General features: G+C 39.1%; 1 protein-coding gene across 1 annotated transcript; it reads right to left on the bottom strand.

Annotated features, from left to right (window-relative positions):
* Positions 1-9,580: 9,580 nt before the first annotated feature.
* Positions 9,581-11,018, bottom strand: LOC308702168 (granzyme-like protein 1; the record flags this gene model as incomplete). Its single annotated transcript, XM_081384835.1, has 5 exons — positions 9,581-9,733; positions 9,819-10,070; positions 10,461-10,596; positions 10,704-10,854; positions 10,955-11,018. The coding sequence occupies 5 exons, from the start codon at positions 11,016-11,018 to the stop codon at positions 9,581-9,583; spliced, it is 756 nt and encodes a 251-aa protein (XP_081240961.1).
* Between the last annotated feature and the right edge of the window lie 385 nt (positions 11,019-11,403).

Genomic DNA, 11,403 nt, shown 5'->3' with positions numbered 1-11,403 from the left:
CATACCCAGGGTGGATGTGGTAGAACTTGACGTCCATGCGGCTAATACCATGATTGTGATCATGAGCTCCAACCACGACTGTCAGCTTCTCTCCTCTGTCAAGATGAGGAAGAAAACATGCGTTTTAGTGGTAAATAAGGACTGTTAAAAACTGAGTTTTACATTTAGAATAGACCTATAATAATATGAATTTAGAATCATATTGTATTAACTTACTTGGTTATGATGCTTCCATTGCAAAGCCACAAATATTTTGCTCAACTTTACCTTGGTAACTTTGGTTTAGATTTAAGTAAAAACACATTTTTGGGTTTATAATGGGCGGACTCACTAGAAGTCATGTACATACTAGGTTGGGTACTATCATAGTATGTGTCATTTCTAAAGTAGTCACACCAAGTGAAGACCCTTTTGCAGCGGTCTGGGACTCTTTGACTCACAACGAAATTCTAACTGAACAAAAAAGCTTACTCTGTAAAGTAGTGTGCAATGCAGTGACACAAGGAAGTCACTGCATTTGTGTTTGTTATTTCTTCGAAAGGAGACCATGTAGGGTCTTGAATGAGGTCTGGCTCCTGTGCCGTTCACTATACCTACATCCACAGATGCTGAGAGAGAAATTTGCTTAGGTTGGTTAGATTAGAAATAGATTTGACTAAATGTAGAATGTAGAAGACGTGATCCAATAGAAGTTTGTCATTTTCCATCAGACTTAACTGGAAGGCTCAGATATGGTAGCAGGGTGACTATCAAAAGCACAAAGACGATCATGCTGAAGTTCTCTTCAGTGTTGATGATGGCATTTCATGTAAAGTGGGCTTTAATAACATCCCATTTTTAATCTGTAGGGTTTAATATGGAGTTGGCCCACCCTTTGCAGCTATAATAGCTTCAACTCTTCTGGGAAGGCTTTCCACAGGGTTTAGGAGTGTATTTTTGACCATTCTTCTAGAAGCACATTTGTGAGGTCAGGCACTGGACGAGAAGGCCTGGCTCGCAGTCTCCTCTCTAATTCATACCAGAGGTGTTCTGTCGGGTTGAGGTCAGGACTCTGTGCAGGCCAGTCAAGTTCCTCCACACCAAACTCGCTCATTCATGTCTTTATGGACCTTGCTTTGTGCACTGGTGCGCTGTCATGTTGGAAGAGGACGGGTCCATCCCCAAACCGTTTCCACAAAGTTGTGAGCATAAAATTGTCCAAAATGTCTTGGTATTCAGAAGCATTAAGAGTTCCTTACACTGGGACTAAGGGGCCAAGCCCAACCCCTGAAAAACAACCCCACACCATAATCCCCCCTCCACCAAACTTTACAAGCAAGTACCGTTCTCCTGTCAACCGCCAAACCCAGACTCGTCCATTAGATTGCCAGACAGAGAAGCGTGATACGTTACTCCAGAGAACACGTCTCCACTGGTCTAGAGTCCAGTGGCGGCGTGCTTTACACCAGTGATTTTCAAGCGGTGGGCCGCAGCCCTCTAGTGGGCCTCGGAGCGCCATCTGGTGGGCCGTGTAGGCAGTGGCAAGCTACCCCCAAATTAATTTTTATTTGTTTTTTTAATTGACAAATCTTGTTATTTTCTAATTATCTGATTGTTCTTATGAATTTATATGATCAAAAACTCTCAAGTCAAGTCAAATGTCAGATTGAACGTTTGTTTGATCAGATGCAGTAACATTACGTTACTGTTATATGGATGGTTTTCTGAAAAGAAACACAGATGTGGGAAACAGACCTGTGCAAGCAAAAGTGAGTGGTGAGCAAATATGACACTGAATACATTAAATTTGTTTTGTTTTTTTAAGGGCAGGTACTGAGACTAAAGAGGGGTGCACACCGGACGAGAAGCGCAGTGCCGTGTCACGTCTAGGGGCCTGTTTACACCAGGTCACTTCATGTGTTTTTACTGATCAGATAGATATCTGATTTATCAAAACGATTCCATTTACACCTGGTCACATGAATGTGTTTTTGCAAAACGGATATAAATCCGGATACAAAAGGCAGGAGAATGCTGAGAGTGCTTCTTGGGTATAAAAATATATATATATATACCTCCGGTGCTCTTCAGTCAAGGGATCCACATATATTTTGAGATAAAGGTCTGAGGCACTCAGGAGGATGAAGATTAGTAAGTAGATTTGTAAGTAATTATTGTGACACTAATCATTCAATCATGTGACTTCTTACCTGCTCAAACTAAGCAGCTGTTATTGATTACTGGTCTTAATAAGGAAGTGAGCTGTTTGTCAAAACACTTCAAGCCCTGACGAAAGCCTTGTTGGCTGAAACGCGTAGGCATGTTTTTATTTCTATACTAGCCATGGATTAATAAAGGCTTTTTAATCTTCATCCTCCTGAGTGCCTCAGACCTTTATCTCAAAACGGATATAAATCCGATCTTCAATTCCCGCGCTATATGCAGATTTAATGGAGTTCACGTCACCGAAATCAACAGATATGAGCTGCAATTTATTGATCATCAGCTAATTTCAAAATCAAAGACCACAACAGGAGAGAACGGCAATGGCACATGGTAAGATCATTTAGTTTCTTTACTTTTAATGAAGATGATTGTGTGTTAAGCATCTGCAGATTTCTTCCTTTTATATACCACAAAAACTAAACGTATCTTGCAGCACAGGGTGAAGTCAGTATATACATTAACGACGATTTGTATATGACAAATACAATGTAAATTTAATATAAACTATGTAAATGGCGCTCTGTGGAGTGGCAGGATTTTGAACGGGTCCTGAGCCGTAGCTGGGCGCCGCGGACAGACGCCGAATGGCGCTGCCGGTGTGTGTACACTCATAGAAAATAATGTGTTTGAATTTTAAAGACTCTCATCCGGTGCGCGACCCCATTAAAGTGTAAGTTGCAGGTTAACCACCACAGCCAATTAATGTGTAAATTAAAGTGCTCTATATGTATGTATTTAATTATTTCTGTATTAAAATGCGTTAAAATAACATTTATTAGGGTTTCTTCAAAGGTAGCGTGTTTTTTCAGTTACTGGGTGATGACGTCACAAGAGGAACTCGCAACCCATACGCTGCTAGATTCCTACTGTATTATGGCTATTTGGAGAACGACTGAGGATGTGGGAAACCATCAAATTCTTTATGGACCACAGCCCTACAATTTTTAACCGGTCAGGCGTGAGAGAGGGGAGCCATGGCACTCAAAGGGTTATTAATGCTTGGTGTGAGGAGAATTAGTGGAGGGTTAGCCAGGTGTCCCGGTGAGTAACGTAAGCTACGTTGGAGCAAGTCTAGCCTGGTGCAAACTTAACCCGGATAATATAACGGAACAAGCAAGTCTTTTCAAAATATTGCCGTCATGTAGAATAGCAAGGAGGGACAACGACTGAAGACATTATTTACTTACAGTGAGTCAGTCCAAATCAGAGCTGTAACGTTAGAGATGCACGTCAGGCGCAATCGCTAGTCTCATCGCCGCCTCAAACGTCATGTAATACACTTCCTCAATCCACGCGTTATCAATTTCTCACGATTTAATTAGCGATGTTTATTGTCAGAAAAGAAAAAGAGAGATCGATGTCCCCATCACTGTGTTTGTGTGGGCTATCAGCAGTGGAGAGTGTGTGCTGCCGTGAGGTGAACGCGTTTAGTTTAGTGGAACAGCTCAACCTGCGACCGGCTGATCTGACGTGCCTGAACCCGTTTGTTTTGCGAATAGCTTATTCTCATTTCAGGCAGGATCACGGTCCCCTTGAAGTCAGCACACACGAGTATGTTTACAATGGAGTTATTTTATCCATAATTTTTTTATCAAATAAAACATACAACCAACTTTTCTGTAGTTATGTAAGGCATCTATAGCTGCTAGCGTGCGGTAACTCTACTAGTGAGTTCCTTTTATGACGTCACGCCCCATCTAGTGGAAGGGAGCGGGAGCGGTTAAAACCACTGTTAAAAGTGCACACTTTTCATATTATATCAGCATTTTGGTATAAAAAACAATGGTGGGCGGTTCTTATCTTTATGTTTAATAAACACATTGCATTATCTTCGTGAAAAATTTAACCTGCAACTTACACTTTAAGCCGAAGGCACAATGTGTTGAATGTGGAGAAATGTTGAGAAAGTGAGGCGCTAAAACCATCAAAGCTGCAGAGACATTTGAACTCAAAACACCCGGGCTGTGTTGGGAAGCCAAAAGAATATTGTTTTAAACAGTCATGTTAATATCGCTAATAGTATTTAATAAATTATACTAACAGTAGGTAAATTGGGGTGAATGAACTTTGTTGAACATTTCTGCTAATGAATAGAGTGAATGTTCCCCTCTTTTGTGTCTGACCTGTTGTTACAGGTATGTTAGGGTGTATTCACACCAGGAAAGTCCGATAGTTCACTTGCTTTGGTCCGGATCAAATAGAATGTTGATTTTTTTTTTTGTTTGGTATGGTTCGCTTTCACACTGCTCTTTTTGCAAGTGAACCAAAATGTGTAAACAAAACCACACGTGAGCTAAGGTCGTCCATTCATTGGACAGGAATTCTCAAGCAGGGAAAAGCAGGAAGTGCACAAACAGGCTCAGACCACAGCAAACAGAGGTAGGTTATGAGGTGTGGAGAGACATCATGTATCACTGGAACATAAACAGACGGGGACCAATTTGCAATTAATTTAAACTATCCGTTTATAATACAGTGCGACTACTTTCCAAGAAGGGGCGCAACTGATTTACAAATATCGGAATTGAGGCAGTAGCCAATGACAGCACTAGGAGTAAAAGCTGCAGGATTGTGTACGAGTATACAAATATGTACGAGTATCGTATGAATTTGACAACTTGTTAAATCATGTGAATTATTAAGACTTTCAGTCTATGTTTGTACTGATTGGGCTATGGGTTTTGTGAGAAAAGTTTTAAGAAACAACAAATGCTTGATAAAATGTTTGATTTAGGGTTAAAACCAACACATACATACATTGTGAATATTTGCATTTGTAGCTGTCCGTCTCCTCCGTTTACTTCTCTTCAAACAATAATGAGCTGACTGAGTCCGAAAGGCCCTTTTGGTCTTTTCAGCTGAAAAAAGAGAAAAGAAAATATCATTATGTATAATATATAGGATTATTTAAAGGAAAAAGTACTGATATACTTTACAAATATTGGATGTTACATTATAAAGCCTTACAAACATGGCAAGTGTTGTGGTTAATATGCATTTACAACAAATATCACTTTAAAACTATCAATCAATACTGAGGTAAAAGCATGGTAAGTTTTGTGATTACTGTCCTTTACTAAACCAATCACAGTAAAACTATGGTTACTGTGGTAAAAGCATGGTAAGTGTTGTGGTTACTGTGCATTTACAATAAGCACCACATTAAAACTACAAATAGTGTGGTAAAAGCATGGCAAGTTTTGTGATTACAGTCTTTTTACTACACTTATCACAGTAAAACTAATGTTACTGTGGTAAAAGCATGGTAAGTGTTGTTTTTACTGTGCTTTTACTACAAATACAACTTTGGAACTAATTGTACTATTTTGATATGAATATCTAGGACTATAGCACGTCACGTGACAGGCAGTGTTAATCACCCTGTTTTGAATTAGAAAGCAATGAAACGCAAAGTCTCCGTGGAGATGGCAGATATAATGGCAGATTAATATCGACAAACAGAAAAGACATTATATCACACATTATTAAGACAGCGTATTTAGGTATTTACTTACTCTGACACACGTGAACTGATGCCAAATATCGCGATGTGTTCGGAACGAGACTTCTTCAGCGCGATTTCCTACTGATAAAATATAATTTTAAAAATATCAATAAACAGCAAAGCAATCCATCTTCCCTGGCAATAAGACCGAAATAACAACATTAATATATATATATAAATACATATGATCTCGTGAATAAATGTTAATTAAACAGCTTCTCTTCTCGAAAAATGATAGAAGAAATTAAAAAAATATATTTTTATTATTTATTTATTATTTTTATAATTTCTTCTATCATTTATCGTCATAAATCTAAAGTTTCTAAACACAACTTATTTTCCTGACTCAACAGTTTTTAATCAGACCTCCGATAAAAATACGTGCAGCTTTTTAAAGGTTGTCTAAGCGATGTCAGGCCAAAACATTTTTTGTCACCTACAGCAAACATCTCCTCACTATCCGCTAGCTGCCTGTCCCCTGAACACACTGTAAAAAAACGCGGTCTCTGTAGACACCACAGGCTCCACAAACGGCAACAAAAACAAACTGTGCTCACCCGCACCCCGAAACATAACAAACAGAGCTCCAGCCAATAACCGACAAGAAGTGTTGAAGGGTGGGGTTTGCGCGTTTGCGGGGTTAGTGCGCGTGCACATGAGGTGGGTGTGTGGAGGAGAGAGATGAAGAGGGAAGTTTGAATTATGGCCGACACACGACCAAATAGACGACGTTCCGATGAACAGAACAACTTGCAAGAGGGACAAGGATAAGGAACGCGCGAAGTCCCGAATTTACATCGGAAAAACCTTTGAAATGTGGCGAGACCTCCGCCGGCAGAAGGGATTAGCTAGCAGCTACTATCCGACATTCAGTTGCTCTGTTTTTGCAGAACAGGTAAATCCACTTTTCTTTCTAAACTGACGGTCATGTTCGCCAAACCAACACAAGGATGTAATTAGCTAGATTTATGCAGTCAGCGTTAACTTTGGTGAATACAACATGTATGTTTCTAGCAGCGATCAATCTCTATTGTAAATGATCAAGCAAATTCACAGTACGGCGACAATTTGTGTAAGTTAAGGGTTGTTTTCACCCACGGTTTGTCGTGAATTTGAATGTTCATTTATAGGCTATTGACAACTTTGACTAAATTGGTTTACAACGCCGCCGTTGTTTATGCTCACTGGGAAACGCGAAGCTAAACGTTATCTTGCTATCATTGCGTCCTTGTATGGGAGCTATTTATAACCTCAGGTGGCAAAACGATTTTAAGATCATTTTTCTCTTTTTCTGCATTCTGTTCTGCAATATATAAAAGCATTTATCTAACTTGGCGACATTACACATTGAATGAAGTATCAGTAAAACTTAACTTTGTAGTGACTATTTTGACTTTCCTTTATGCCGGAAGGGAGGGGAGGAGGGAGGAGACGGGATGAGGAGGAGGGAGGGTCTAGCCAGCCTCCGTTTTGTTTGACAATAATTCGAATGTCAACAAGAAGAAACGTCTCCCGGGATCGCTTAGACAACCTTTAAAGCAGTGTCCTAACTAACAATGACAAGAAAACGCTAAAACTGCACTTACTTGCAAGCATCTTCGAGCGTTGTTAAACTCACCTTTTAATGTCGTTTTGCCTGCAGTTGAGGGTTGCTTTGGTCAAACTCACCTCTGAATGCCGTTTTACCTGCAGTTGAGTGTTGTTAAATTCATCGCTGCGTTGTTAAACTCACCGCTGAATGATCGCGTGCGTTGTTAAACTCACCGCTGAATGATCACGTGCGTTGTTAAACTCACCGCTGAACGCGCTAAACCTTTGTGGGGACTTTGATATCAGATTGCGAGGGGTTTTAAACATCAAAAACCAGTTGGAGGGCCAGATAAAAATTATCTGGGTGCCGCCATTTGACTCGCCCTGGCATAGATAATATTTTGTAGCCCAATGAGAAAAAGGGAGTAAATAATTTAAACAAAATGAACAGCATTAGCTGCTACGTGTGAAAAGAAACCTGCTTTGGATGTATTATGTTCAGGACAAACGTAATAGCACTGCTTATATTAGGTTAAGGACCAACGTAATAGTACTGCTTATATGTTGGCATGTAACGTAATTGCGATTTGCAAAATAGTTTCCTCCGAACGTATTTCATGTAATACAGGGTTGGATTTTATACAACTGTGGCCATGGAAGTGATTAGAACACCTGAATTCAATGATTTGGAGGAGTGTCCCAATAGAGAGCCTAAGTCCCGCCCCTCCGCTTCCGGCTCATGGGACCTTACTTCGGAAAAAATATGTATGGAAGTCAATGGCGAGAGATAACTTATCTTTTTATTCCGTCTGAACTGTGCCCTGAATTACACATATGATGTTTGTCAATTTAAAAGGTAATTATGAAAGTCAAGAAAGTCGCAGTTTGTCATAAAACAGAAGAGTAACGTTTAGTTTTATGTGAAAATCGCTCAATGAACTACATCTCTCGTCTCGCACTATGTACGTCACAAGATCCGTTGCTCGTATGTGTGTATTCTGGCTCAAAACACTCAGGCATGACGGCGTTGCGTTACGATTATAAGGTAAGACTAGAAAAAATGACAGACGTTAGCTTCAGTAAAGTTAGCTTCATTCATTGAGAGAAAAGGTATGACGTCGCATGCGCGCCTTCTGGGTTTGTAGTCTTTCTAATTACGTATTTTCACAGTCTTATACCTCAGCAGTTTTACATCAAGCTGCGACTTTCTTGACTTTAAAATGTATCTTTTAAATTGATAAACATCATATGTGTAAATCAGGGCACAATTCAAACGAGATCAAAATATTTGTTGTCTCTCGCCATTGACTACCATACAATATTTTTCCGAAATAAGGTCCCATGGTGGTCGACCGGAAGGGGAGGGACTTAGGCTCTCTATACGCTGATTTCACGCAGCCGTTATTTTGAAATCGAAAGCGAGGCTCCGGTGGGAAGAAAACCGGAAGTGTCGCCTTTAATAATAGGAGAGTCTTGAATGCGATGGCGTATTGTTGTGTTAAATGATGTTGTGTCAATTCTAAAACTGTACATACATTTCTTTAATACTTTAGACTATATACAGTGAAATTCATTTATAAATAAAAATATTTTTTTTATATAATTCAGAAAGTAAAAAAAGAAGCAGGAATGAACTATATACATATCCTATATTGGATATTAACATCCAAAAGTGTAAATCGCGGCAGCAGCTTCAGGTTGGTAGTCCAAAGGCATTGTTGTTTATCTTTACTTCCGGGGGTTTTCCCACCGGAGCCTCACTTTCGATTTCAAAATGGCGGCTGCATGAAATCAGCGTATACGTTTGGCAGTATAGTGTAGGTGTTATATTTGTGCTGTTAATGGGAGTGGACTAATCTTCCACATGTGTGATGTAATCCATGCCTAATATTTCTTGCAAATTCTGTTAGATGTGAGAAAACAGGCGTGAACTTAGTAAAGCTGACTTGCCAAACTGTTGCAGGAAGATTTCACAAAGCTCTTCATTTTACAACTGAAATCCTGGAGGCTTTTTCAATACTTATTTGTTATTTTGACCTGTCTGAAAAAACTGTTTCATTTATATTTTTTTAAGTTAAAGCAGCACAGTTTATGATATCATTGCTGTTTTGAAATATGTTTTTTTTTTTTTTTTTTTACTGTAATTTAGCAACAGTTTTAGGTATTTCAGTTTTTCCCCATTTAATGAGTCTACAGTCATAACTGAAAAGTGAGGGTGTGGTTGTGACAATGAGAACACTTTGAGTATATTGATGCTTGCCATGTGATATTTTTATTGAAAAAAAAATATATATATATATATATATATATTTCTTCCTTTTACATTTTCCATGTAGACACTTAACCTGTCATTTGTTCATCGATCCATTGAAGATATGCTGAAATCTTAGTATACACATTAGGATGTTCAGGTGAATTGCAGAGATATTTATATCCGAAAGATGTGACACCAACTGCAGTGTCTCCACAAACCAAAGGACCTCCTGAATCCCCCTGTTAAGAAACACAGATCAACACGTCACTAGTGAAACCAGTCTGTACATTACCATAAAGTCTATGAATCATCTTTTGTACATACCTTGCAGGATCCACCATCATCATATGCACAGATCATCTGTGAGGGAAAGAACTCAGATCCCCATCTGCGCTTACAGTCTGCCTGATTTTTTGTAGTTGTGGATGCCTCCATTAAACGATCACTCAGTTGGCCATTAGTCCACAGTCTTCCCCAGCCGGCAACACTACAGAGAGTACCTGCTTCCACGTCTTCTCCTTTCTTTGGTAATGATATCAGTCTAACACTGTAGTTAAGTTCAACTTTTTTCTCTAGCTGTAAATTCAAAAATAAAACCATTTTAATAAACAGTCTTTTATAAGACTTAAATTCAGTGGATTATACTGTTGTTTCGAGGTTAGTACAGAAGCCATAAAAGCCCAGTTAATTTTATTTATTTTTTGCTGGGCATAACCACAAAAATGCTTCAATGATTTTTCAGGTTTTCTGCCTGTTTTGCGCCATTATTGTTTCTATACAGAGCAATTAATTAATAATACAGGGAACAGAGACAAAGAGACACATGGCCATTTACATATAAATGATTTAAATCACTTCAGTAATTTTTTAGATTAAAACATAGTGTTTTGTGCTACTGTTTCCTGACCTGAGATATTCCTGAGATATTATTTTGAAAAAAAATATATATATATTACAGGTTGTTACCCTCAAAAGCATGATGTCATTCTGAATAGGACTGGGTATATAGTCTGGATGCGGGATGTAGGACTTCACTCTAATGACATCCGAACTCTTGCTGTACTTTAAGTCATGAGCACCGACCACAACCAGAATCTCATATCTGTATAAAGAGCATATTGGAAATGTTAATTTATGTCACACTATACACATTGGTGATGGTTGCATTGCAGTCATTAACATTGCAGTTCACACTAAACAAGCTCTTACCCGTTCCTGCAATGTGCAGCAGTCAAGACAAACTCATCAGAAATGAGGAATCCACCGCAGATATGTTCCCCATACGTCTGAATAGAAACCATGTAAGGTCTGGAGTGGGGTTCGGCTTCCCTGCCGTTCACTATACCCACATTCACATGAGCTGAGAGAGAGAGAGAGTGCTGTCAGTCAATTTATTCAGCACATACAAATTAAACACTGATAAAAATCATTGTAAAATGCTGTTATATAATCATTCTCACCAGTGAAGGTCAGGTGTGGCAGCAGAGATGCCAGCAGGAGCAGAGAGATGATGATGATGGTCATGATGAAGAAGACGATCAGTGAGCTCTCATGATAAAACACGGTATAAATATAAGGGTGGGTGGAGACATTGAGCTGCCCACAAGTCTTTTTTTTTTTTTTTTAAGTTTGTGGATGACTATATTGTTCTTGTTAATCCTTGTGGTCTCATTTTCAGGCCACAGATGGTTTGGTCTAGATCTAGAAGATTAAAGCAGGTCAGCATACAGTACATTTTGATTATTTGATGCTATATTTTGGACACATTGTGCTAGTGATCAGCAGGTAAACATGAGGGCAGACTCCCCTCATCACAACAGAAGTCTCCTTTCATCTGCCATGATGAAAAGGACAGGACTCTAAAACTCACACCTCCAAAGGAAGTTCCACAAAAAATGAACTAGGTGGA

The sequence above is a fragment of the Scardinius erythrophthalmus genome (genome assembly GCF_964197995.2).
Source record: "Scardinius erythrophthalmus genome assembly, chromosome: 14".
Classification (NCBI taxonomy): Eukaryota; Metazoa; Chordata; class Actinopteri; order Cypriniformes; family Leuciscidae; genus Scardinius; species Scardinius erythrophthalmus.
This window is presented reverse-complemented; position numbering and strand designations above follow the sequence as displayed.